The sequence below is a fragment of the Daucus carota genome, chromosome 1 (assembly GCF_001625215.2).
Source record: "Daucus carota subsp. sativus chromosome 1, DH1 v3.0, whole genome shotgun sequence".
Taxonomy (NCBI): Eukaryota; Viridiplantae; Streptophyta; class Magnoliopsida; order Apiales; family Apiaceae; genus Daucus; species Daucus carota.
In genome coordinates, this window is record NC_030381.2 from 37,519,323 (window position 1) to 37,546,254 (window position 26,932).

The 26,932-nt window shown below is 36.0% G+C and overlaps 1 protein-coding gene and 1 long non-coding RNA gene across 2 annotated transcripts; one reads left to right on the plus strand and one right to left on the minus strand.

Annotated features, from left to right (window-relative positions):
• Positions 1-3,475: 3,475 nt before the first annotated feature.
• On the minus strand, positions 3,476-9,274 carry LOC135148204 (uncharacterized). Its single transcript, XR_010286110.1, has 3 exons — positions 5,773-9,274; positions 4,602-4,678; positions 3,476-3,746 (listed from the first exon to the last, which is right to left on the minus strand). It is a non-coding gene; the product is annotated as an uncharacterized LOC135148204 (long non-coding RNA).
• Positions 9,275-22,025: 12,751 nt separating this feature from the next.
• LOC108203676 (calcium-transporting ATPase 12, plasma membrane-type) lies at positions 22,026-26,714 on the plus strand. Its single transcript, XM_017372702.2, has one exon. The coding sequence runs from the start codon at positions 22,290-22,292 to the stop codon at positions 25,419-25,421; it is 3,132 nt and encodes a 1,043-aa protein (XP_017228191.1). The 5' UTR covers positions 22,026-22,289; the 3' UTR covers positions 25,422-26,714.
• The last annotated feature ends 218 nt before the right edge of the window (positions 26,715-26,932 follow it).

Below are 26,932 nucleotides of genomic sequence, written 5' to 3' on the forward strand. Positions count from 1 at the left end.
GTGACAGTGTAGTAATTTTAAGGTTTGATTGATGTTGGCACGTGATGTTTAGTATCTCATACGTTTTGTATTTTTGTGTTTGAAGAACGTCAGAGCACTTTTGAACAAAACTTCGAAAGGCGAGAGGTAACTTTCGTGTAATTTGTGATTGGATTTGTGACTTATGTCTGAAATCGATAGCGGGTTCGAGGATCTCGACGAACAGAGCAGAACTGAACTGAACTTCCGTTGTCTGTTTGTTGTTTTGCGGGTGTTTTTTGTCGAATGACAGAGTGACTAACTAGCGGGTTTGTTGTCCCGGAGTGTCGTGCGTTTTTTGGTAATCACAGTGTTTGGTGTTGTCTCTGCTGTTAGCGGGTGTCCACATGGGTGGATGATGAGCTGGAGAGTGCGCTGGCTTCTATCCCGTCGAAAAAGATGGTTGTGGCTGAGTTTCGAGGTGGTGACGAGTATAAGCGTGGCGTTATAAAATCTCGTTTGGATGCGGTTGCAACATATCACCGTAGTAAAGAGTTTGAAGAAGAATTGAAGGGTGTGGTGGATCAGGGTATTGCAAATTTTAGGAGTAGCACGGAATATGCTGAGGAGTTGAGACGGGGACGGGAAGTTGGGATAGCAGAATATCGGAAGAGTACGGCCTATAAAGAGGCTGCGGGTGCTGAAGCGGGGAAGGTGTCTATGTGAATATTGGAATACCGGGGATTTTTGAGGGATGACTGACGGCGTCGAAAAAAAATGGTTGTGGCTTTCTGTCCATGAATATTGGAATTTTTTGTGGAGTTTGCCCGTCAAAATCGTGGCGGGTTTGTCTCAGTTTTGTCGACCGCGGGAAATGATACGCAATCTGTGACTTCATGACTGATGATGCTCCGTTTATTATCATGGTGACCGTGTTACTAATTGTTGTGGGAGTTTCGAACATGTTTTCATCGCTTTGCATTGATTGCGACTGTCTGAGTACATATTTTTGTCATAATTGTGTTGTAGCTGTCCTCTATTGTGATGAGTGTACTGTGTTGTCAGATGAATATTTTGCAGGCGTGTGGTCCTGTTTTTTGACTTGGCATTGAGGTGTGATGCGTATTTGTGTTGTCTGTATGTTTTGTTGTGATGAGTGTATTGTATTGTCAGATGAATATTTTGCAGGCGTGTGGTCCTGTTTTTTGACTTGGCGTTGAGGTGTGATGCGTATTTGTGTTGTCTGTATGTTTTGTTGTGATGAGTGTATTGTGTTTTCAGATGAATATTTTGCAGGCGTGTGGTCCTGTTTTTTGACTTAGCGTTGAGGTGTGATGCGTATTTGTGTTGTCTGTATGTTTTGTTGTGATGATTGTGTTGTGTTTGTCTTAGACGGGTGGTGTGCTCCCTTGTCGTTGAGCGGCGGGTTGCGTACTCCCCGGTATGTCATTATGCATCGTGTGCCCATGTGTGCTGTCCATGTTGTCGTCATGTGCGTAGTGTCGTCCCCTTCTCCCGTTTGTCCAGGGGAGGAGGAGCTGTAAGGGCAGGCGGGTTCTACCGGATCGCGGGGATCATGACGCTCTTCTCGGTTGTGTTACCCGTTGACCTTGCTGTGACGGCTTCTGTCCCGTTGTGTTCAATGTTTGTTTGATATGAGATGTGTTCACTTTGAAAATGATGTTGTGGGTGTATCTACGGGGCTCTCGTTTGTGTGAAGACCTTCACGGCTTCCGCTTTCATGATGGATCGTGAGGCTGCGGAGTAAACCTAGGATAGTGTGTTCGGTCGTTGACTTATCAACTCGCATATGCATTACCCGCAATCGTACGGGTTCAGACCTCGTCTGAGGTGTATTGGAGCTTTAGTTTCGGTGACCACCTCCACTTTGTCAATGGCTCGTTTGAAACGTCTGAGGTAGCTCTCAAGACCTTCTTGATCACCCTGGCGGATGGATTCTAGATAAAAAGTGTGAATCTCATACGGCTTATCGGCGCGGAATTAGGCTAGGAATTTCTTCTTGGAGTCTTCCCCGTTATCGACAGTTCTTGCGGGGAGTCCACTAAACCATCGCTGGGCGTTTTCCTTCAGGCTTGTTCTTCTTACCTTCTTCTTCATCTGTTCTGTGGTCGCGATGTTCTTCAGCTCGTCCCTTTCTTTCAGATCTTCTCTTTTCTTCATCGCAGTGCTTTCGGTTCGTTCTTCACATCTCGGTTCGGTGTTTGTCCCCTTTATGCCGGGAATGTGATGTGTTCTGCGAGGATACCGACCGAGAGAAGATGGTCCACTCCCTTTTGCTTCTCCTCCCGCTGTCTCGTCTGGTTGATGGCCTTCCTTTCCTTTTGAGTGAATTCTCTTCTGCGTCGGTGTTTCTGTTTTAGGTCTGCGACAATATGCCTTAGGTGTCTGGCCTGTCTTGGTGTGTGCCCTGTCAAAGTTATGCCCGGAGTTGTTTTCCGGTGAGGGGGTGACGTTGTGGCCGTCGCTTGGATAGTCTTCATGGTTTGATCTCTGCAGCTTGGAGCCTTCGTCTTGATGGACCTTCTTATCCCGGGAAGTATCCGTTGTGGGATGTTCGTCACCGTCTTCGATGCCTCGACCTACTATAATGTTTCGACAAAAGCTTCAAAACTGAAACTGTTGGGTTTTTCGATGTGGTTTTCTTCCGGCGATTTCTAACTCAGGGAAAAGGTCAGGGGAGGAACTTCCTCAAAATCCACCCCCTTCCTGGCGCGCCAAATGATAAGGCATTATTTGTCGTCGTCCACTGCTCGGTGTTGTCTCTAGCCTTCCAGGAGAGGTGATGCTGTTTAATGGTGTAAGGTCCTGCAAAACAATGCAAAACCGGTGGTGGTGGCCGATTTGCACCTCCGGCGTGATAATCAGTCAAGAGTCTTTGAGAGGAAAATGATGATAGTGTTTTGAGCATACCTGACTTCTCTTTCTCTTCCTCTATTTATACTCCTTGAATATTCTTTGTCGTCAGCCCAGGTTGGTGACGTCATGGCGTGACCTCCTGAAACCCGCATGTGTGACAACGGGTAGCTGTGATGCCGGGGACCATACTTCAGAGTCCCGTTCTCCTTGTCCGGGTCTATTGGTTCCCGTAGTTTAAAGGGATACTTATCAATATCAAAAGACTACGAGTAACATTATTAACTCGAAGACTGGGATGTTCGATTACAACTTTTTGAGTAGTGTAAACTCATAACGAACTCAACAACAATTAAACAATAGCGACAACATGCAGTTTGCCAGCATCAACATATCCTAGCTAGTGTTTACTGGGGGGAGGAAAATTTTTTGCGCAGAGCTTTATTGTTCAAACAAAAATTGGCACTAGCAGCAGCAGGAATCGAATCTGGCAGCGAGACATGAATTCATCAAACTTTTCTCATACAAAATAATATACCGTAAATCCTACTGGACAAGTGACAAGTACCCCCACTGCCTCGACATAACTCCGTGTGACGCCCCCAGATCCACATCCTGCGGATCTGGTCCGCCACTAAACATATGGCTCAAAACAACACTTGCATTACATATTAATATTACACAATCCAACTCTTGCCCCACAAGTCCAAGGTCGATCGTCTTACAACATTACTACCGAGTCTAACTTTATTACATAAAGGGAAGTCTGATTTCAGACCATTATAATAACTATAGCTCATACTACCAAGCGGCGTCGTCTAGCAGTTTCAGCTTGGGTGTCGCGCCTTTTCCCTGCCTTTGCCAAAAACCCATTTCCGGGCGGTTCTCTTGGATTGTGCCATACTCACTATTTACTGCTCAAAAAGGAATAAAATAGATGCAAAAATGAGCAATCAAATTGCTCAGCAAGTCCACATAGAACAAAACAACAATCAACAGAATATGCACGTAAGGCATAGAAAACAATTCAAGTCAAAGCAACAAAGCAGCTACCGTCAAATGACAACATAAGATTAAGTAAAGAAAACGCTGGTCTTCCACCTTTCGGTAACACTACATGGCTCGATCAGCACCATTTCGTGAATACCGTTCTCCTGTGTGATCTTTGCAGTCTGATCGTAACCGCACAAGACACACCTACCACTCTCATTTGCTAGCATAAGGGTTAACATTTGTAACCCTAAACTATCTGCCTTACCAGATAGTACATTCTCAACTCTACCACGAATTTAATAAATTCGTGTTGACCAGCTTGAACAGATTCCACCGAATACAAGGAAATTCTCCCAAACAAACACTTCCTAATCATCACTATTACCAAAGAAGTGCGAGCAATGCACCCTTTCAACAAAGATTACCCGAAGGAAGAAGTGAAGGACAATTAAAAGAATTAAATTCCCAAAGAATAAGATGATCTCCAAAAAGAGAGTAAGTTAATTGTGGTGAGATCATCGCTGTAATGTATTCATTTCGAATTTCGAAGATTCAGAATATTATTGTTATAGGATCAGCTCATTCCCGAATAATGGAAAGGCTCAGATTATAAAAAGTAATGTGTGAACAATATCTTTGAAGCCTTCAAAATGAAACGGAGATATTTAATCGATTTACAATAATACGAAATGTAATATATTCATAATCAACACTTTTAACACAATTATCGAATAGGCACGAAAAACTTCATGTCAAGAGAGGGATAGTGAACTTGCCTGTCATCCTTAGCTTGAAAATTATTTCCCAAAATTTAATACGTCTAAGTGGCTCCGCCTTTTCAGATATCATATAACTATTTGATACAACACAAAATAATGATTTAGAAATCTCACCAAAAGAGATAATGATTTATATGATTAAATTCAATCTCCTATAATATTATGAATCTCTTTTATTACTAATTTCCTTTATAAATTTCTTGACGAAACATTATATCCATAACTTCTCACTTTTATATTTTTGTACAACTTTTGACCAATAAAATACATCAAAATCGGATAATAAACAATTCTCTTTCATTATTCAAATAATTATCTATCCGTGATCATTAATAACGTTCTCTTATCTTTTTACTATTGATTATTCACTAATTTATTTATTATCAAATAAACTCAATCTCACCCAAATTATTATTCGATCATTATAAATTAAATTAATTCTTAAATCCACAAAATTTAATAATTTGCAACACTAATTATAATATATTCTCTAAATTCTCAAATTATTACCGGCTCACAATCTTTATTTTAACAAATCTTATTTTATGTACAACAGTTCTTACACTATCACGAATCTAATATTTTTACTCCTTCTTTATATTTGACAATCCCAATTTTGTTATTTATTCCAAATCTTATCATTAAATAATTCCCAAATTTCTTATTTTTAAAGTTATTTTAAATAAATCCTAGCTGGTGAGATGTCCAAATTGCCCCCAACATCATCTCTCTCACTCACCTCTTCCTCCCTCATTACCCCTCTCGCCACCACTGTTGCTTGGCCGGAGGAAATCCCCGGCGGCCTGCAGCCACCACCAACCAGCTATCTCTCTCCCTCCCCCTCCTCTCTCTCTCTCTCTCTCTCTCTCTCTCTCTCTCTCTCTCTCTGCTGCGACGGTGGCGGTGGATCTTGCCGACTCCAGCATCACCCTTTCCCGGCAACTCTCTGCCACAACCCCAACCAGCACTCAACCCAACAATTCAATTTACTCCTTCTCGAATACAAATCCCCAATTACTATGATGTTAATTTATATAACATAACCCTAAATTAAATTACATATATGAATTCCATCAGTTTCAAACTTTACCTTAACCAAAGTGAGGCCATAAAAAGATAAAAAACCACCACAAGCGTATGTATACAGAAGGAAGGTAAAGATAATCACCTTGACTTTAGGTATTAACTCCTTCCAAATTTCCTTTTGCCCTTTCTTTAATAACTCTGCGTTTGCTTTCTTATTTTTCAGTATAGAAAACCAAACTGTTGCTTTCATCTTACACTTCAATTTATACACCTCCTTAATGACAATTAACAATATTTAATAATTTAAATTAAAAGCTAATCTTTATATTACTTGGGCACTACTTAAAATGTTTGGGCACCAAGTTTGGGTCCAAGATTCGAGGTGCTAAGTACCGCCTCTTTTGTTTGTTGGTTTCATTTCATATTTTTTTATTTTTTTTTTTTTTATCTTGCATTTAATTATTTGCTCGCTACTTAACGTCCCGCAACGGCTTTATTTGTTTTATTTATTTACTGAATACTTCAGTCCCGACTCATTTAACGCTACCTATTAAACTTATTTAAATATTATTCAAGATTATAAAAATAATTATCTAAATAATCATTCTAATATTTTCCTACATATTTCGTAATTTATTAATTAATTATCACGAAATATTTATTCTAACTAACGCGTAACAATTATCTCCGGGACGTGACATACAATTATACGTCTATCAACTGGTCCACGTACCTGATACTTAAAATTTAATGGTACGTTACTGGATTCAATATGCTAGCCAATATAATCCAAACTCAGCACTGGCCTTAAATATTTTACGTGCCAATATAATAAATTCACAATTATTTAAATAATTAACTTAATCGCATAAAATCAAATAATTAATTTTATTACGTACTTGAAATTTTGCGGTTGTTACATTCTTCCCTCCTTAAAGGATTACGTCCTCGGAATCATGATTGGTGTTGAATAACTCTGGGTAGCTTTTATCATGGCTTCTTCTAGTTCTCATATAGCTTCTTCCACATCTTGGTTTTGCCAGATTACCTTATAACTAATTTGACTTTCTTGTTCCTCAACTCTTGAAATTTTGAATCTACAATCTTTACTAGTTTGTCTTCATATTTTAAACCATATTGGATATTCATTGTTTCGTAGTTCAAAACATGACTGTTGTCAGTCTTGTGAGCTTTTAGTAAGGACACATAAAAGACATCATGAATATGTTGAAAGTTTAGGGGTAAAGCCAAATGATAAGAAACACTTACCACTTTTCCTTAAAATCTCAAATGGTCCTATATATCTTGGTTTCAACTTACTTTTCTTCCCGAATCTAATGGCTCCCATCCTAGGGTGATACTTTCAGAAGCATTTTTTTTTTTTTTTCCTACCTCAAGGGCTTTCTCTTTCCTTTCTAAATCTGCAATTCCTTTTGTCTATCTTGAGCTGCAACTAATTTCTTTCATGTCTTTTAATTGATTGATTAGTGTGTTGAACTAGTTTTGTCCCTAGAATCTTTTCCTCTCCAGCGTCATCCCAGCAAAGTGATGATCTATACTTTCTATCATATAATGTTTCGTCAGGTGTCATTCCTATACTAGAAAGATAACTATTATTATAAGCAAACTATACTAAAGGTAAGTGATCATCCTAACTTTAAAAAAAAAAAAAAATAATAATAATAATCCAAAGAACGAGCTCTTAACATATTTTCTATAGTTTGAACCGTCCTTTCACTCTGTCCATCAATCTAAGGGTGATATACAGTGTTCAGGTTAAGTTTAGTTCGCAAAACATTTACTATGTCCATCAGTCTAAGAGTGATATACAGTATTCAGGTTAAGCTTTGTTCCAAAACATTCCTGAAATGCTTGCCCAAATCTAGATGTAGTTATTTCATCTCTATCTAAAACAATTAACACTGGCACTCTATGCTTAGACACAACTTCGTTTATATACATCTTTACTGATCTCTCCAAGGTATATCTCACACTAACAGGAAGAAAATGTGCAGATTTCGTCAATCTATCTATAATTTCCCAAATAGCGTCATGATTGACTCGAGTCCTAGGAAATCCTATATAAAATCCATGGTGATGTGGTCTCATTTCCCTTCTGGGATTTCTAATGTTTACAACAATCCACTAGATCGTTGGTGTTCTGCTTTAACTTTCTGACAAGTCAAACATTTACGTACCCAATCAGCCATCTCTTTTTTTTTTTAATGTATATATTAGTCTACCAATAATTCTTCTTCAAATTTTGGGACATTTTTGGTATTTCCTGGATGTATAAAATATCTCAATTCGTGAGCTTTACTCCAAATATCTCTTTTAAGACCGAACAGGTTGGGAACCCAAATTCTTTTGAAAAATCTCCTAATTCCTTTCTTATCTTTCACTTAAATACTCATCACCTGTCAATTCAGAATGTCTTTCTTTAATTATCAACTCTTAACTTCGTTTGATTCTTTCTAGTATCTCTGGTTGCACTTATAACTCAGAAATCCTACTCTCCTTATACTCTGAATCCATAACCTCCAATCCTTGTTTTTCCATCTTCTTAATCAATTTCTTTAATAAAGACATCACATTAATTCTTTCCTTTCTACTTGACGCGTCAGCAACTACATTTGCCTTCCCTGGTTATAGTTATTTGTACAATCGTAATCCTTTATCAATTCTAACCATCTTCCCTGTCTCATATTCAATTCTTTCTGAGTAAACAAGTACTTTAAACTTTTGTATTTTGTAAATATCTCACACTTCTCACCATACAAGTAATGTCGTCAAATCTTTTTAAAAAAAACACTATAGCAGCTAACTCTAGGTTATGGGTAGGGTATCTCAGCTCGTAATCACTAAGTTGCATATGCTATCTGTTCATTTTCTTTTTCATGTTCGCATAAGAACACATCTTAGTCCTTTATGAGATGTACTGCTATAAACCCACAAAATTTCCTGTATCATGAGGTAAGGTTAATACATGGGCCATTGTAAGTCGCTTATTTAATTCTTGAAAAACTTTCCTCGCACTTAGAGATCCACTCAAACTTCTCCTTCGTTTCTAGTCAACTTAGTCAAAGGAGTCTCAATCTTAGAAGAATCTTTCAAAAATCTTTTATAATATCTTGCTAAACCAAGAAAACTTCTTACTTTGGTTGGGGTTCTTAGTCTTTCCCAATTTGATATTGCCTCAATCTTCGCGAGTCTACCAATATTCTTTTCTTAGAAACTATATGCCCTTAAAAACTGTACTTACGCTATAAAAATTTCACATCTCGAAAATTTTACATATAACTATTCTTTTCTCAAAATCTCCAAGTAAGATGCTCAACATGCTCTTCCTTCATCTTATAAAATATCATTGATAATTAGTAAAGAACTTATACAATTATTTCTTGAATACTCTATTCATAACATCCATAAATGTTTTAGGTGAATTAGTCAATCCAAAAAGCATCACTAAGAACTCATAATATCCATATCAGGTCCTAATGGCCGTCTTAGGTATATTCTCAGACCTGATTCTTTAATTGATGGTATCCAGATCTCAAGTTTATCTAAAAAAGTAAGATGATTTCCTCAGTAGATAAAACAAATCATCAACCCTAGGCAAGGGTCATCTTATTAAATCTCGATAATCGATGTAACAACCCTCATACCGGGGTCTGAATTTGACATCTCCATACAACACCTTCTTAAAACACTTTAGAAAAAAAAATCGTTTTTTTTTTTTTTTGAAAGAACAAAATCAAACAATTTGATATCTGAGCATTTCGAGAAGACTTTAAAAGAAATCAGAATTTTTAAAACTCTCTTAGACAAATAGAAGTCTTTCACAATGGTATCACTGATCAATGAGTTTTCATAGTAGCTTTAATTTGAAATAAAAGGATGATTGGGAGCCCAATACGATCAAATGAACTAAGTGTTGCGTGTCCATATTAAGACACTACTAAAGGTTGTTAACCTTCTTGTAATTACAACACACACAAGTGATGGCGTCCCATCCAACTCCTATCACACAGATAGGTATACCTTGTGTCCCCTATAATTAGGGTTGTTCATCCCAATCAGATTGAAGAAATATCAAGGAAGATTTATTTCAAAGATTTGCTTTTGAATCGTTATTTCACAATTTGGATAACATTGACCAACCATAATTATTTCTCAACACAATTCTTCCAAGGAATGCGAGCAATGCATCCTTTTAATCACAATTCAAGGATTTTCAGTGGATAAAATCAGAAATAGGAACAAATATGAGACGATCTCTTAGAATTATTAGATTGAGATCATCATTGTGGTGTATATATATTCCAATTCTCGAGTATTAAATCATGAATCACAAAAGATTTTGTAACATCAAAGAAATATTGATTATTAGGAGTAGTCGCTTCCGAACAAAGGAAGGACTCAAGATACAGAATAAACTTCTAAGTTTTCAAAATGAGATTTGATGTCAACTTGAGCTGAAATAGTGTGAAACGTAATATTATTCATAAATAGCGTATTCTACAGATCTTCTACTCAGGCAACGGTGATCTCCCTTGTAACGCGTTCGCGGTTTGCGAAGTTCTAAACCTTTGATTTCCTTCTATTTCACCTATATTCTCTGCTCGCGGCATCTCTTATTTAACAAAAGGTTTCTTCACACCATGAGTCCAACGTTTTTTTTTTCTATATTTTGTTTGTGTTGCAGGGGTTTCCATTTCCTATCAACAATCTCTCTGTTAAACAACTCATTGCTTGCCTCAACTATACAAGCTTTGTACACTTACGTCGCATAGTTAGCAATCTTGAGAACAGTAACCCTAATCTGAATCCAGGGCTTTAAGCCCGGCTGTAAACGTTTAGCTTTCTTTTCGTCCGTATTTACTCGATGTGGAATAAATTTTGAAAGTTCGATAAACTTAGCTTCATGATCAGCTACTATCATACTCTCTCGCTTAAGCTCTAGAAATTTGAGTTCTATATGATTCTCTAGGTGTTTAGGAACATACTTCTTTAGGAATAATTTTGTAAACCTAGTCAATGATATCACACTAGACTCTTCTAGAACTTGCTTAGCTTCCCACCAATAATTAGTCTCTTCATTAAGCATATAAACATCAAAGATAACTTTTCTTATCCTCCTCTACACCAACTTATTTCAAAAGTCTTCTCTATTTCTCTTAGCCATATCTTTGCCTCAACGGGATCTATAGTCCCTTTAAACTCTAGGGATAGCAAAATTTGAAAGGTTTGAATGAAAAGGTAGGACTAGCTAGTAAGTTGACTCGAAGAACTTCTTTCGTGATTGTTTTGAAAATTCTGGGTATGCTGTTGAAGAAGATGAACAAGTAATTGAACAGGATTGGTTCTGGGTTGGAATCCAGGTGGAGCATCTGGTATTGATTCATCAACAAGATTGTCATTAAGTTTGAATCCATCTCAACATATAAGAGTAGACGAATCAGTTTAATAGGTCTCATCATTGTAAAAATATAAAGGTTATCCAAAGGTACAACAAGGTGCAATTTTGTAAAATACACAGTGTATAACTTTTGAAAACAGGTTCCACATTTTGGTTGAAAATACAAGTTGCACCAAAGTTGCATTTTTTTTTTTTAAACTTTTAGAAACTTTAAAGGTTGAGCCTTTTCTTTTGAAAACTCTAAAACTTTAGAAACTTGAACATTTCTCTTTTTGAAAACCTCTATATATAAAAAAAAACTTTATAAAAAGTTGAATAAATACACAAATTAAAATTTCACATTGGATTATTGATGTAGCAGATGCAAGATAGGTTGACAGGAATGAAACATGTCAAAAGTAGTTGACAAGTGCAAGAAGCATATGAAAGGTATAGACAAAAAGAAACAATATTTTGACACAAATATTGATTATCCTTCCCAAAGTGGTCATAATATCCGAAGCTTTTAGGGTACAAGTCATGATATAGAAGGTATATCTGCTCTGTCATCATCATACTACATAAAATCTAATCTAGACATCACTATACAGTAGATCACCTATACACATCTCTGCTGCCAAAATGATCTACTGATCAAAACTATAGCATTTGCATCTAAATAAAAGGAAGTGCACGATTCTCTATTTCAATACTATACAGTGTCCTCGTATTCTCCAGATACATCATATACTATAATTGAGATACACACAGACTACATGTGTTATCTCTCAAAAGTCAAACAATAAAATCTATCAACCAAATATCTTTGAGACCCTACGCTAAAACTCAGAAAAGGCTCTATTTTATCAGCATTGTAACAAGTTTAACATTTACATATCATGAGCTGGTGGAGGGTATCTCACCGATTTCAGTACGAAGTCCCTCTAATATAGAAATAGAAATCTTATACACAATCTCCATACTAAACACACGGGTCAGAAATCCTGAACCCGCAGAACAAACATAGGATCGTAAAATCCTGGAATCCCAAATCTAGAGTCATAAGCAGACTCTCTCAACAGCTGGTATTGATGGACCAAAGAAAGTGGCACATTGTCGCCACCTGATGGTACAGAAACTGGTGTATAGAAAAGATCCACTAATCTGACAAAGAGTGGTATGAGGTGCGGAAACTGAAATAGTGGATATGAAAGTAAATGGTACACAAGTCTCTGACATGGTAGTAACTAGAGGTGTAACTCGAACTCGAGGTTTAAGTGTGATATAAACATGGGTGTGACTACTGAAAGGTGGTATAGGAGCATCTTCAATCAGAGATGACACAGCAGTCCCAAAATGACAACAATCAGAAGTATGTGTGGTAATAGGACTACAAGAAAGAGGTGTAGGCTCAAAATGTTGAAGCAAACCTAAAATGGAAGGGTCCTCACTCTCAAAAAATAGGTGGAGGAACAGTAGAAGTGTTAATCGAAAAGGAAGTGGTCAAAGTAGGAACATAAGTCAGCTCAGGTAAGGATAGAAAGATATTCATCCAAGCACTCTTAGTGAACTCAAAAGATTCTCTCTCCTTGATCTCCTCGGATACTAAGTTAATGATCTCAGGTGCCAATGACTCTAATATCTGTATAGAAGAATTCTCATACTCGATATCTATCATATCAATCTCCATCAATGGATCAGAATCAGTCGTAACCTGACATCTATATAATACAACAAACACCATTACTAATAGTTACTACTACGATTGCACGTAACTATAAACGTTTATATTTATAGGGTCTACTAACCCTTTGCTAAAAATTTATTTGGGCATATGTTCTCTAACATATGGAGATAGGTTCTTCTAGGATACCTATCTTAATCTTCGTGTCATTCTCACTAGTTATATTCCCAGGGTTTCTCGAATCCTAAGGATATAACTACAGCTCTGATACCAAATCTGTGACGCCCCCAGATCCACATCCTGCGGATCTGGTCCGCCACTAAACATATGGCTCAAAACAACACTTGCATTACATATTAATATTACACAATCCAACTCTTGCCCCACAAGTCCAAGGTCGATCGTCTTACAACATTACTACCGAGTCTAACTTTATTACATAAAGGGAAGTCTGATTTCAGACCATTATAATAACTATAGCTCATACTACCAAGCGGCGTCGTCTAGCAGTTTCAGCTTGGGTGTCGCGCCTTTTCCCTGCCTTTGCCAAAAACCCATTTCCGGGCGGTTCTCTTGGATTGTGCCATACTCACTATTTACTGCTCAAAAAGGAATAAAATAGATGCAAAAATGAGCAATCAAATTGCTCAGCAAGTCCACATAGAACAAAACAACAATCAACAGAATATGCACGTAAGGCATAGAAAACAATTCAAGTCAAAGCAACAAAGCAGCTACCGTCAAATGACAACATAAGATTAAGTAAAGAAAACGCTGGTCTTCCACCTTTCGGTAACACTACATGGCTCGATCAGCACCATTTCGTGAATACCGTTCTCCTGTGTGATCTTTGCAGTCTGATCGTAACCGCACAAGACACACCTACCACTCTCATTTGCTAGCATAAGGGTTAACATTTGTAACCCTAAACTATCTGCCTTACCAGATAGTACATTCTCAACTCTACCACGAATTTAATAAATTCGTGTTGACCAGCTTGAACAGATTCCACCGAATACAAGGAAATTCTCCCAAACAAACACTTCCTAATCATCACTATTACCAAAGAAGTGCGAGCAATGCACCCTTTCAACAAAGATTACCCGAAGGAAGAAGTGAAGGACAATTAAAAGAATTAAATTCCCAAAGAATAAGATGATCTCCAAAAAGAGAGTAAGTTAATTGTGGTGAGATCATCGCTGTAATGTATTCATTTCGAATTTCGAAGATTCAGAATATTATTGTTATAGGATCAGCTCATTCCCGAATAATGGAAAGGCTCAGATTATAAAAAGTAATGTGTGAACAATATCTTTGAAGCCTTCAAAATGAAACGGAGATATTTAATCGATTTACAATAATACGAAATGTAATATATTCATAATCAACACTTTTAACACAATTATCGAATAGGCACGAAAAACTTCATGTCAAGAGAGGGATAGTGAACTTGCCTGTCATCCTTAGCGCTTGAAAATTATTTCCCAAAATTTAATACGTCTAAGTGGCTCCGCCTTTTCAGATATCATATAACTATTTGATACAACACAAAATAATGATTTAGAAATCTCACCAAAAGAGATAATGATTTATATGATTAAATTCAATCTCCTATAATATTATGAATCTCTTTTATTACTAATTTCCTTTATAAATTTCTTGACGAAACATTATATCCATAACTTCTCACTTTTATATTTTTGTACAACTTTTGACCAATAAAATACATCAAAATCGGATAATAAACAATTCTCTTTCATTATTCAAATAATTATCTATCCGTGATCATTAATAACGTTCTCTTATCTTTTTACTATTGATTATTCACTAATTTATTTATTATCAAATAAACTCAATCTCACCCAAATTATTATTCGATCATTATAAATTAAATTAATTCTTAAATCCACAAAATTTAATAATTTGCAACACTAATTATAATATATTCTCTAAATTCTCAAATTATTACCGGCTCACAATCTTTATTTTAACAAATCTTATTTTATGTACAACAGTTCTTACACTATCACGAATCTAATATTTTTACTCCTTCTTTATATTTGACAATCCCAATTTTGTTATTATTCCAAATCTTATCATTAAATAATTCCCAAATTTCTTATTTTTAAAGTTATTTTAAATAAATCCTAGCTGGTGAGATGTCCAAATTGCCCCCAACATCATCTCTCTCACTCACCTCTTCCTCCCTCATTACCCCTCTCGCCACCACTGTTGCTTGGCCGGAGGAAATCCCCGGCGGCCTGCAGCCACCACCAACCAGCTATCTCTCTCCCTCCCCCTCCTCTCTCTCTCTCTCTCTCTCTCTCTCTCTCTCTCTCTCTCTCTCTCTCTGCTGCGACGGTGGCGGTGGATCTTGCCGACTCCAGCATCACCCTTTCCCGGCAACTCTCTGCCACAACCCCAACCAGCACTCAACCCAACAATTCAATTTACTCCTTCTCGAATACAAATCCCCAATTACTATGATGTTAATTTATATAACATAACCCTAAATTAAATTACATATATGAATTCCATCAGTTTCAAACTTTACCTTAACCAAAGTGAGGCCATAAAAAGATAAAAAACCACCACAAGCGTATGTATACAGAAGGAAGGTAAAGATAATCACCTTGACTTTAGGTATTAACTCCTTCCAAATTTCCTTTTGCCCTTTCTTTAATAACTCTGCGTTTGCTTTCTTATTTTTCAGTATAGAAAACCAAACTGTTGCTTTCATCTTACACTTCAATTTATACACCTCCTTAATGACAATTAACAATATTTAATAATTTAAATTAAAAGCTAATCTTTATATTACTTGGGCACTACTTAAAATGTTTGGGCACCAAGTTTGGGTCCAAGATTCGAGGTGCTAAGTACCGCCTCTTTTGTTTGTTGGTTTCATTTCATATTTTTTTATTTTTTTTTTTTTTTTATCTTGCATTTAATTATTTGCTCGCTACTTAACGTCCCGCAACGGCTTTATTTGTTTTATTTATTTACTGAATACTTCAGTCCCGACTCATTTAACGCTACCTATTAAACTTATTTAAATATTATTCAAGATTATAAAAATAATTATCTAAATAATCATTCTAATATTTTCCTACATATTTCGTAATTTATTAATTAATTATCACGAAATATTTATTCTAACTAACGCGTAACAATTATCTCCGGGACGTGACATACAATTATACGTCTATCAACTGGTCCACGTACCTGATACTTAAAATTTAATGGTACGTTACTGGATTCAATATGCTAGCCAATATAATCCAAACTCAGCACTGGCCTTAAATATTTTACGTGCCAATATAATAAATTCACAATTATTTAAATAATTAACTTAATCGCATAAAATCAAATAATTAATTTTATTACGTACTTGAAATTTTGCGGTTGTTACACTCCGTCCCTGTGAAGAGTAACCATGTCATGGGATTCAAGTTCATCATTTTCCATTCCACAATCACGAAACTTTGCCCCCTCTGATGATCTTGTTATCTTGTCCCCCCACCACCCCCACCATTTTCTCACTGACTTAAATACAAATAGAGTCTAAGAGCATCTCCAACCATCTAAAGCCCTTGGCTAAAAGGTGAGTTGGCTTACTTAAAATAAAAAAATTTAGCCAACAGCTCCAAAAACTCAACTCCAACCATGCTCACCTGTTGTCTATAAATTTAGCCGACATCCTATGGATGGCTAAATTTGTCGAACCTCTACAGGACTTGTAAGAAAATCTGTAGGAAGATTGTACATCATTTATTACCATATTGAACTGATATATTCTATTTTAACAATTTAAAATATTAATAACATACTATTTTTAAATTATAGCCAACCAATATAGCCAGTACCATTGAAGCAAAATGTCTTACAGGTTCAGCAAATTTTACATAATGCTTTACAGGTCCAATTTAGCCAACGATTATAGCCAACGCCGTTGGAGATGCTTTACAGGTCCAATTTAGCTAACGATTATAGCCAACGCCGTTGGAGATGCTCTAACATACTCAGTTAAAGCATCTTCAGATTAAAATGATTGGTTAAAATGATATGAATTAATTAATTTATATAAAATTTATTGAATATGTAAGGTGTTAGTTCTCATGATACTGTCCATAATACTTGGTTTTATTTTAAAAATAATGTATTATTATTTCAAATTTTTATAAATAAATAAAGTATTTAATAATTGATATTAATAAATAAATATTTGTCTAATAATTATAAAAAAATTACTAAGGACTCCGCACTATCTTGAAAAAAAATTCCGCCAAGTAATCAGCGACACAACAATCTTAGAACAACTACAACCGAGTTTTTAGTTAATAAATAATTGACATGTCAAAAATAAAAAAAAATATAGATAATCTTCTCAAAATCTCACGCCACAACTGTACACTTTTCTTATCTATATTTTAGCCAAGTCCCTTAAATAGTTATATTTGTCAAACGATAACAGATTTATAATAAATGTCACGTTATCGATAATCATATTAAAATAATATATTTTATTAATTAAAATAATTTAAAATATTAATTTTTTTAAAAATATAATCAATTAATATAGTCAATATCCCGTCATTATAATTAATCCGGTATATTAACTCTCCAACATTATTCTACAAAATTCACCGCTCCCATTCAATGACACTCCATAAGATAGGCAGACACCACACTCTCTTGAAAAATGGAACCAGGAGCTCATCTTTCCGCGAGAGAAGAAAATCAGTTTTTTGAACCCAGACCAATATTATTATTAAAAGGGTGTTTGTTTACTACCTAAAAACCTGGTTTCTAGATTTATAAGTTAGAAGCAATGGTACCATTTGTGTGATAAATCGAGAAGCACTTATTAAAAATTAGGATTCCTAACTTTTGTTTCACGGCTTCTACTTCTTTCCTAAACATTTTAATCACTTATAAATCTTAACTTGCTTCTTGTTTCCCCTTTAATTTTTTTATTTTAAACAAAAATCACTTATCTTAAACTCATCCAAACGGCCCCTAAATAACCGACCATCTACCAATGAGAAAAGGTTACAAAAAATCCCCAATAAAAAGAGACAAGTAAAAAAAAAAAAGAAATACTTAGTTAGAGTGGAAAATGGACTAAGAAAATATTGGATGAATTTAAAATTAAAAAAGTTAAGGAAAGTAACAAATTTTCTAATACAAACACCCATAAGAAGACTTATTTTTTGTTTACCTTTATATACTGCTCCCGAGTCCTAACCAAGTCTATTACCCCTAAGCAAACTTCCCGCAAAATATAAATTTACCATTTTTTAAAGAAAAATAAAATAAAAGAAGGTAGACCCTGTATAAATTAGATGCAAGTCAGTCCGGCCAGGCCGGCTTCTTGTAAATTGAGATGAGTTAAGTTTTGTGCCACTCGCCATTTAAAGATTGTGAGACAATTCGTAACGCGCCGACAAGTACAATGTAGACAAGGTTCGTGGGGAACCACTCGGACTAGAGGAAAGATACGAGCCGGCAGTTTTATTGTACGTATGCAACTGTCCGGCCAACGGTCAACCAATGCAGTTGAAAAGTAGGAAACGAGTTTGTTACAGTAGTTTACTACTACTCCCTCCGTCCCTTTTTACATGTCCACTTTGACTTTTGACCAGTCAAATTGACTTTATTTTGACTGAACTTTACATGTATCAGATAATTGAGAAAAATAATAAAAATTATATCAATAGAAAGTACATTTAGTGTATTTTAATACGCAACTTTCAGATTTTAAAAATAATGAGTAGATAATTTGTAATATTTAGTCAAAAATTGGTCAATTTGACTCCTCGAAATGCATAATGGACATGTAAAAGGGGACGGAGGGAGTAGTAAAAAACATTTAACAAGACTATATTGCCCGGAACAAGAACCCAAATTAGAATACTCGACCTATTTTTTCACCGACCAACCGGGGACCGGAATGCATGTTGTATAAGTATCAATATGTGTATGATAATATGATTGTATAAATGGAGAGATAGAGCTGATTATTTGGCTTATCGCTTATCAATTTAAGAACTTTTTAATAAATTGGGCATCTTGATAAATTAGATATTTAGTGTAATCGTCAAATTAATAAATTATAAAAATTAATCAGAATCTTTACAACACTACTTATGTATATATAAAATAATGTATCTATAAGATAAATCAAAAATCCACAATCTTTTATTGAGTCTGATATTATTCAAGGTCGAAATATATAAGTGATGCTGTGAACTCATTTTCCAACTGTTAATATTGAGCTCACAATATTTCTTTATTCTTTTGAACAAGTAAAATTTATAAATCGGTGTATATCTTAAATTAATTTGATGTCGAGTTCAGAAAGAATCTGGAATAAGTCATTATTGCTTTTATCAAAATTAATTTATTATTAATGATATCTTTTCATCTTCATTATTATCTTACTTATAATATATTTTATATTTCTTTTGATAGTTTTCATAGTTCTAAACATGTAAATATGTAAATATTATTTAGCAAAAAAAAAAATACGTAACTTTATTATTATAATTATTTTTAATATATATAATTAAAAATTATACATAGATGTTTGTGTGAAAAACATTATACGATATATCATTTTATAGAATATCATTATTTCATTAAATATCTTGATAATTGTGTAAATTTTGTAAGCAAATTATTGCAGATTTTACAATAAACATATATACATGCGTGTGTTGTATTTTTAAAATATACAAATGTACCGCATGTTTATGTGACTCACGATTTTATATTAAGCAGTACTATTATGATTTGCAAATTTTACCGAACCATCTGGGTGAATTGATTCGCGGAGATGGATAAAAACCCAACCACACGGCACACCGTGCCGTAAACACCCCCAGTTATGACACAAAAGGATGCAAAGACAGCGAACCCATGTGCTGTACACATCAGATGAGAGATGGTTGTCAATTGTAATATACCCGGAAAATCTTGTCACGTTAAAGTTCAGTCCCCCATCGATTTTGCTTGTGTAGGCAACCCACTATCCCACTTTAGCCAGGTCCCTTTGCTATATCTACTCTTTCCGTCCCAATGAATAATGTACATTGGAATTGGACACGGAGACCAAAAAAAAATGTAAGAAATGAGTAATATTAGATGAAAAACGGGTATAATGGTGAGACTCATTAATTTTTACTAATAGATTTGAGATAGTGGAAGAAAGTAATAGGTGTAATAGTGTTTTTATTATTATCGAATGAAGATAGTGGAAAAATGTAGTGGGTGTAATAGTGTTTTATATTGTAAAAAAAAATTACTTTAAAAATATATTGAAATGATAGCACATTTAAAAAAGAAAACCATATAGAATTGATTGGGACATAGTGAGAGTAACTAAGAATTCACTGCCAATTAGAAAACTTTTGCATAAATATCTCTAGCAAACAAAACTACAGTAAAAACAAAAGATACTGGTTCCTAATTGTCTGGCAAAAATTTATACGAGATTTTTTACAGCGGAAATCGACTTATGAACCCGCTACATGCACATATAAAAATCAATATTAATATATTTATGTTGCAAAATTTTTTTTTACTGTAATAATCAACCGTCACGACCCGGACTAAAAACAATAACTCAATGAGACGCCATCCAACAAAGCATGCACAGCATATTAATATCAGAGCACTCGCAATCAGATTGCTGTTAAAACTTCACACCTGCTTAATTTAATTTAATTTAATAAAAAGTAGACCTCAATGTTAATTTCACAGCTGTACGCAACTGTAAAAGTAAAATATAGGAGTAACACCTCAACAACGTCCCCAAATTGATTGAATTGCCACGTTATACCTAACCCAAAAGTTAGAGTATGTACTCCCTCCGTCCCTCTCATTTCTTTACAGTTACTATTTTGGGATGTCCCTCTCATTTCTTTACGTTACTATAAATAGCAAGTTTTTCCCATCATTACACCCACTATCTTCCTCTACTATCTCATATTTAACAATAAAAACTACTATTACACCCACTACTTTCCTCCACTATCTCAAATCTACTATTAAATATTGGTAGGTCCCACCACTTTATCCACTTTTCATCTAACTTTACTCATTTTTCATACATTGTCTTGGTCTCCGTGTCCCCCTCCAATGTAAACAATTGAGGGGTACGGAGGGAGTATTAGAGTAGCAATTGGTGACTTTTCAATCAAGTTTTAAAATTCCATGAGAATTTGATACCAACTTGTTCTCGTCGTCGGCATGAAAAAAAACGGTTCCTATTATGTTTACTTTTTTTTCTTTTTTGTATGATAAGGAAAAAAATAAATACATAATTATCCACGCGGATACCACACGGAAAGATATTTCGGTGGTCGTTTCGTGCAAAAAACTATGGAGTATTAATTTCTGGTATCGCATCATCAACTTGCTTATCAACTTACATTCTTTGACCAAATAAATATCACCGTCCCCAGATTCAGCCTTCACTAAAAATCCAAAGTACAAAACACTATTTCAATTATGTAACAAATCCGTTATATGTAGCTCCAAATAGTTCACTATAGACTATATGATGTACACAGATTTGAGCTTAGTTGATAGAGTTATTCTCAATTTTTACCAGCTTTTTAACGTGAGTGAACTTCAACTATAACGAACTACTCTTCATAAGTTCATATGTACACAACTCAAACGCATCTCAAAATTTTCAAAAGGAAAACAGCAAAGTAGAAAATACAGGCCTTGTTTGGAATTGGAGGTTTGGACAAAAATTAGAGGTTTGAGGTGGTTTAGAGGTTTAACCACTAGAATCCGCTAATTTTAGTGTTTGGTAGTTAGCGGATTGAAATGGAGGTTTGGGTCCAAAAAGCTAATTTTGAAAAAGCTACTTTGAGGAGCTTTTTGGATTAGAGGTTTTGCTTTTTGTCAGAAAAAGCTAATCAATCAGCTATTTACCAAACAATTTTATAAGAAACAGCTAATCAGATCCGCTAGTCAAAACAGCTAATTCGATCCGCTAACAGCTAACCACTATCCGCTAATTCCCAAACAGGGCCATAATCCCTTTGTCATCCACGTTCTTTGCCTTGAAGAACATGGTTTGACATGCAATTTAAAACTCATATAAATGTAGCGTCACAAATTATTTTAAACTTTTTTGCTTCTAAATAGAATTTTAATAGTTAAATATTTAAACAAAAAATTAAAAATAACTTATGAAATCATATTTTATATATATTTTAATTTGTGTCAAGTAATATAAAAAAAGGTAAAAAAATGAATGAAACAGAGAAAGTATATATAGTTCTGCAAGTCTCCATCGTGCGCAAAGACTTAAGAGTAGCACAAAAGACTCGTTCAAAACATAGAAAACTAAATTTCACAAAGTACAATTATGTACGAAAGTACTTTATTAGAGTATTAGAGTTTTGAATATGAGCGGAGCGAAATTGCCGCGAAATTTCCTTTACAGCCGACTGAGCTCACTTGTTTAGTATAAATGATAGCATGCTCCGTGTAGCTAAAAGAAGTTCAAACCTTTCTGAGGCAGAATTTGAAGAAAAAATATCTTGAAATCAAGAATATGGTGAGCACAGTCATTTTACCCAAAGATTATGCCACTCTTATACTTAACATAAGCACCCAAACCCTCACCAAAGCACAAAAAAGATGGCGAGTTGCATTTGTAGCCATCTATTTCTCCAGGGGCATGATCTCTGTAGCCAGAGATATTGTCCCGAAGAAAACAAACTTTTCTCCCATTTCAGAAATTATATCCACCCCTTCGTATACTGTTCTCAACATTGAACCCAATGTCCGAGAAGAGAATGATAGTGTGCATCCTGATAAAACAGAAAATCTGCCTGGATGTTCTAGCTTTGACACCATTGACAAAACAAAACTTACGGATATGATGAGGAACAAAAATTTGGAAGAGCTCCGCAGAGTAGGGGATGTTGAGGGCTTAACCAGGGCTCTTCAAACTGATCCTGACAATGGCATCCAGGGCACTGAAGAAGATGTTATCCAAAGACGCAACACATTCGGTCCAAATACTTACCAGAAGCCACCACCGAAAGGGCTACTTTTTCATATCGTAGAGGCTTTCAAAGACACCACTATTCTCATCTTGCTGGTCTGTGCTGCTCTCTCTCTAGCCTTTGGCATCAGAGAAGATGGTTTGAAGGAAGGTTGGTATGAGGGAGGTAGTATATTTGTAGCAGTCTTTTTAGTAATTGCTGTATCAGCTGCTAGTAACTTCAGACAAGAGAGACAATTCCAAAAATTGTCAAAAATAAGTGATAATATTATGCTAGATGTTATGAGAGGCGGAAGGAGGCAAAAGATATCCATCTTTGACATCGTAGTCGGGGATGTCGTGTTCCTGGGAATCGGAGATCAAATACCTGCAGATGGAGTGTTCTTGAATGGACATTCTCTACAAGTGGACGAGTCAAGCATGACAGGAGAGAGCGACCATGTAGAAGTGGACCTTGTGCAAAACCCGTTCCTGATTTCAGGTTCAAAAGTAGCAGATGGCCATGCTCGAATGCTAGTTGTATCAGTTGGGACGAATACTGCTTGGGGCCAAATGATGAGCTCAATAAACCATGATTCCAATGAACAGACACCATTACAAGCTCGACTTGACAAATTGACTTCATCAATTGGGAAAGTCGGCCTTGTAGTCGCTTTTCTAGTACTTACAGTTATGTTGGCTCGCTACTTTACCGGAAATACAGAAGACGATGACGGGAATCAGGAGTACCATGGTGGCAAAACAGAAGTAAATGATATAATTAATTCAGTACTACGTATTGTATCTACTGCAGTCACTATAGTAGTGGTTGCAATTCCTGAAGGGCTTCCATTGGCTGTAACGCTCACCCTAGCATACTCCATGAAGAGAATGATGGCTGATCAGGCAATGGTCAGGAAGCTATCAGCTTGTGAAACCATGGGGTCGGCCACAGTTATTTGCACCGACAAAACAGGCACATTGACAATGAACCAAATGACGGTAACAAAGTTTTGGCTTGGACAAGAAAACATGGGAGAAGATTATTCTGATGCAATTTCACCAGAAGTTGCTGAGTTGTTTCACCAAGGAGTTGGTTTGAACACCACAGGCAGCGTCTACAAACCAGTCTCAGGAAATATGCCAGAGTATTCTGGTAGTCCAACTGAAAAGGCGATCCTCTCTTGGGCTGTCCTGAAATTGGGAATGAATATGGAAGAACTGAAGCAAAACTCTAATATTATTCATATTGAAACATTTAACTCGGAGAAGAAACGAAGTGGTGTTTTGGCCAGAAGGAGAGCTGATAACACCATCCATGTACATTGGAAAGGAGCAGCTGAGATGGTCCTAGCAATGTGTTCCCATTATTATCAGAGCAATGGAGTGGTAAACTTGATAAGTGAATATGAAAGAACACAGTTCGAGAAGATCATCGAAGGAATGGCAGCAAGCAGTCTTCGTTGCATTGCTTTTGCTCATAGTAAAATGCAGGAAGAAGATATGCAACATAAAGGCGAAGGGACAAGCAACAAAAAGCTAAAAGAAGATGGGCTAACCTTGCTAGGAATTGTTGGTCTAAAGGATCCTTGCAGACCAGGAGCAAAAAAAGCCATTCAAACATGCAGATCTGCTGGGGTTGATATTAAAATGATCACTGGAGACAATGTTTTCACAGCAAAGGCTATTGCTACAGAATGCGGAATACTTGGACCTGACCAACAAGTTAATAGTGGGGAAGTGGTAGAAGGGATCGAGTTCCGGAATTACACATCTGAAGAAAGAATGGAGAAGGTTGAGAATATTCGTGTCATGGCAAGGTCGTCTCCATTCGACAAGCTGCTGATGGTACAGTGCTTGAAACAAAAAGGCCATGTGGTTGCTGTCACAGGAGATGGAACAAATGATGCACCAGCCTTGAAAGAAGCTGATATTGGACTTTCCATGGGAATTCAAGGCACGGAGGTAGCCAAAGAAAGCTCAGACATCGTTATACTGGATGATGATTTCGCCTCTGTGGCCACAGTTTTGAGATGGGGGCGATGTGTATACAACAATATCCAGAAATTTATCCAATTTCAGCTCACTGTTAATGTTGCAGCTCTTGTCATCAACTTCGTTGCATCAGTTTCAGCTGGTGAAGTTCCTCTAACAACAGTCCAACTATTGTGGGTCAACCTCATTATGGACACACTAGGTGCTTTAGCACTTGCTACAGAGCGGCCTACAAATGAGCTTATGCATAATCCACCGGTGGGTCGAACTGAACCCCTCATTACAAATATCATGTGGAGAAACCTGTTAGCACAAGCAATATACCAGATAACAATCCTCCTAACTTTGCAATTCAAGGGTAAGTCAATCTTTAATGTGAATGAGACGGTCAAGAATACTCTAATCTTTAACACTTTTGTCCTTTGCCAAGTCTTCAATGAATTCAATGCAAGGAAATTGGAGAAGAAGAATGTGTTTGCAGGTATACTTAAAAACCATTTGTTTCTAGGGATCATTGCAATAACAATCATTCTTCAGATTGTAATGGTAGAGTTCCTAAAGAAATTTGCGGACACAGAAAAATTGAATTGGGGGCAATGGGGTGCTTGTATTGCCATTGCGGCTTTATCTTGGCCAATTGGTTACTTCGTAAAGTTCATACCTGTAGCAAAAAGACCATTTCTCAGCTATCTTAGAAGATGAGAATGAAGTCTGCCTGTCCACAAATTACTCAGAATTTCAGCATGACACACGAAGAATGAAAGTTATTTAAACTGATTCCCAGAACGAAGAGGAGATTGTATTGTTATTGCAGCTTCATTGTGGCCAACTGGTTATGTTTAAAGACCTGAAGCAAGCAAACCATTCTCAGCCATCATAAAGCCGAGCATCAAAGTCAACTGGACAATGAAAGTTGACCTACCATCACTTGATCTCTGAATATGTAACTGCAATAGCTGTTCAACACTTGACATCTACGCTCGTCAGGGGGCTGCAGAACTATGCACCAAAAAAATCTGTATGGCAAGTTGAAAACACTTATAAAGTCAAGTCAAAACCAGAGATCTGACAGATAAAGATAGCGGCAAACCTTTTGTCAGTGGAAATCCTGTTTCCACAAGATTCTCTTAAACAGGGACAGCATATTATACTATAGATCAGACGAGAAGGCTCTACAGGATGCTATTCTGTGCTTGTGTCAACCGTCATCATCATATTCCACTAAGTATTTAATCATTTATTTGAGGTTGTTAGTGAGTTGCTGGTGAGCTGTGGCACTAGTGAAGCTCCGCAAGGATATATCAATATGGCGGCACTGCATTGTCCATATGGTGCCGCACGGTTTGCATATGTAATATTTCTATTATATTTAGCAATCTATATATACTATTCTCAGTCGGTTGGATCAGTATAATGGCGTAGCGGCAGCTTCAAGTGTGCCTGGATGCCATATTATAAATCTATCAACGATATGGCAAGGCTGTAATAACTAAGTATGTTTTATTATGTACAAATTTCTTATTTTATTATTAGCGGGGAAGAAGTGAAGGCAGACAATGATAATGTGCAAGCACCCCCTTACATCTTTACCTGAACTGTCCAGTATGTGATATCAGCAAACAGGCATATCTTGCTCAAAAAATTATTGACAAAAACACTTAATGCAGGCTATAGTTCTGTACTTGCAACCGATAATGTATATGCTACAGACCGGAAGCAAAAGCAATTCAATCAAGAAGGGAATGAGGTTAGTGAAACTACAAGGAAACTGCAAGACAGAAGGACGCAACTCAGGGAAATAACAGTTAACACATAGATATTAAATCAGAGAATGACAGATGGAGTCATAAAGATATTTAGTTAGAAAATCTTGAGGAATAATGGTTAGTTAGAGATCTATCTTGATTGATTGTAGTATTTAGAACTGCATCACTCATTCAGCTGTAGCAGCTTGCATCATAGATTCATAATGAATATATATTTCATATTATTTAAGTTCATGTGCATAATTTCTGCAACTTTCAACAACTTCAAAGGTGACCTCATGTAGTTATATTGATGATTGCTTCTTAGTAGCAATGCTACATTCATAATATTTGGCATGCCTTATAAATCAGCATGTTGTGAGAGATAAAAAAGAGAAAGATGGGAGAGGGCATGCATTGCAGGCTATATATGCCTAATATGTTATATGAAGAGAAACTGAAAAAACA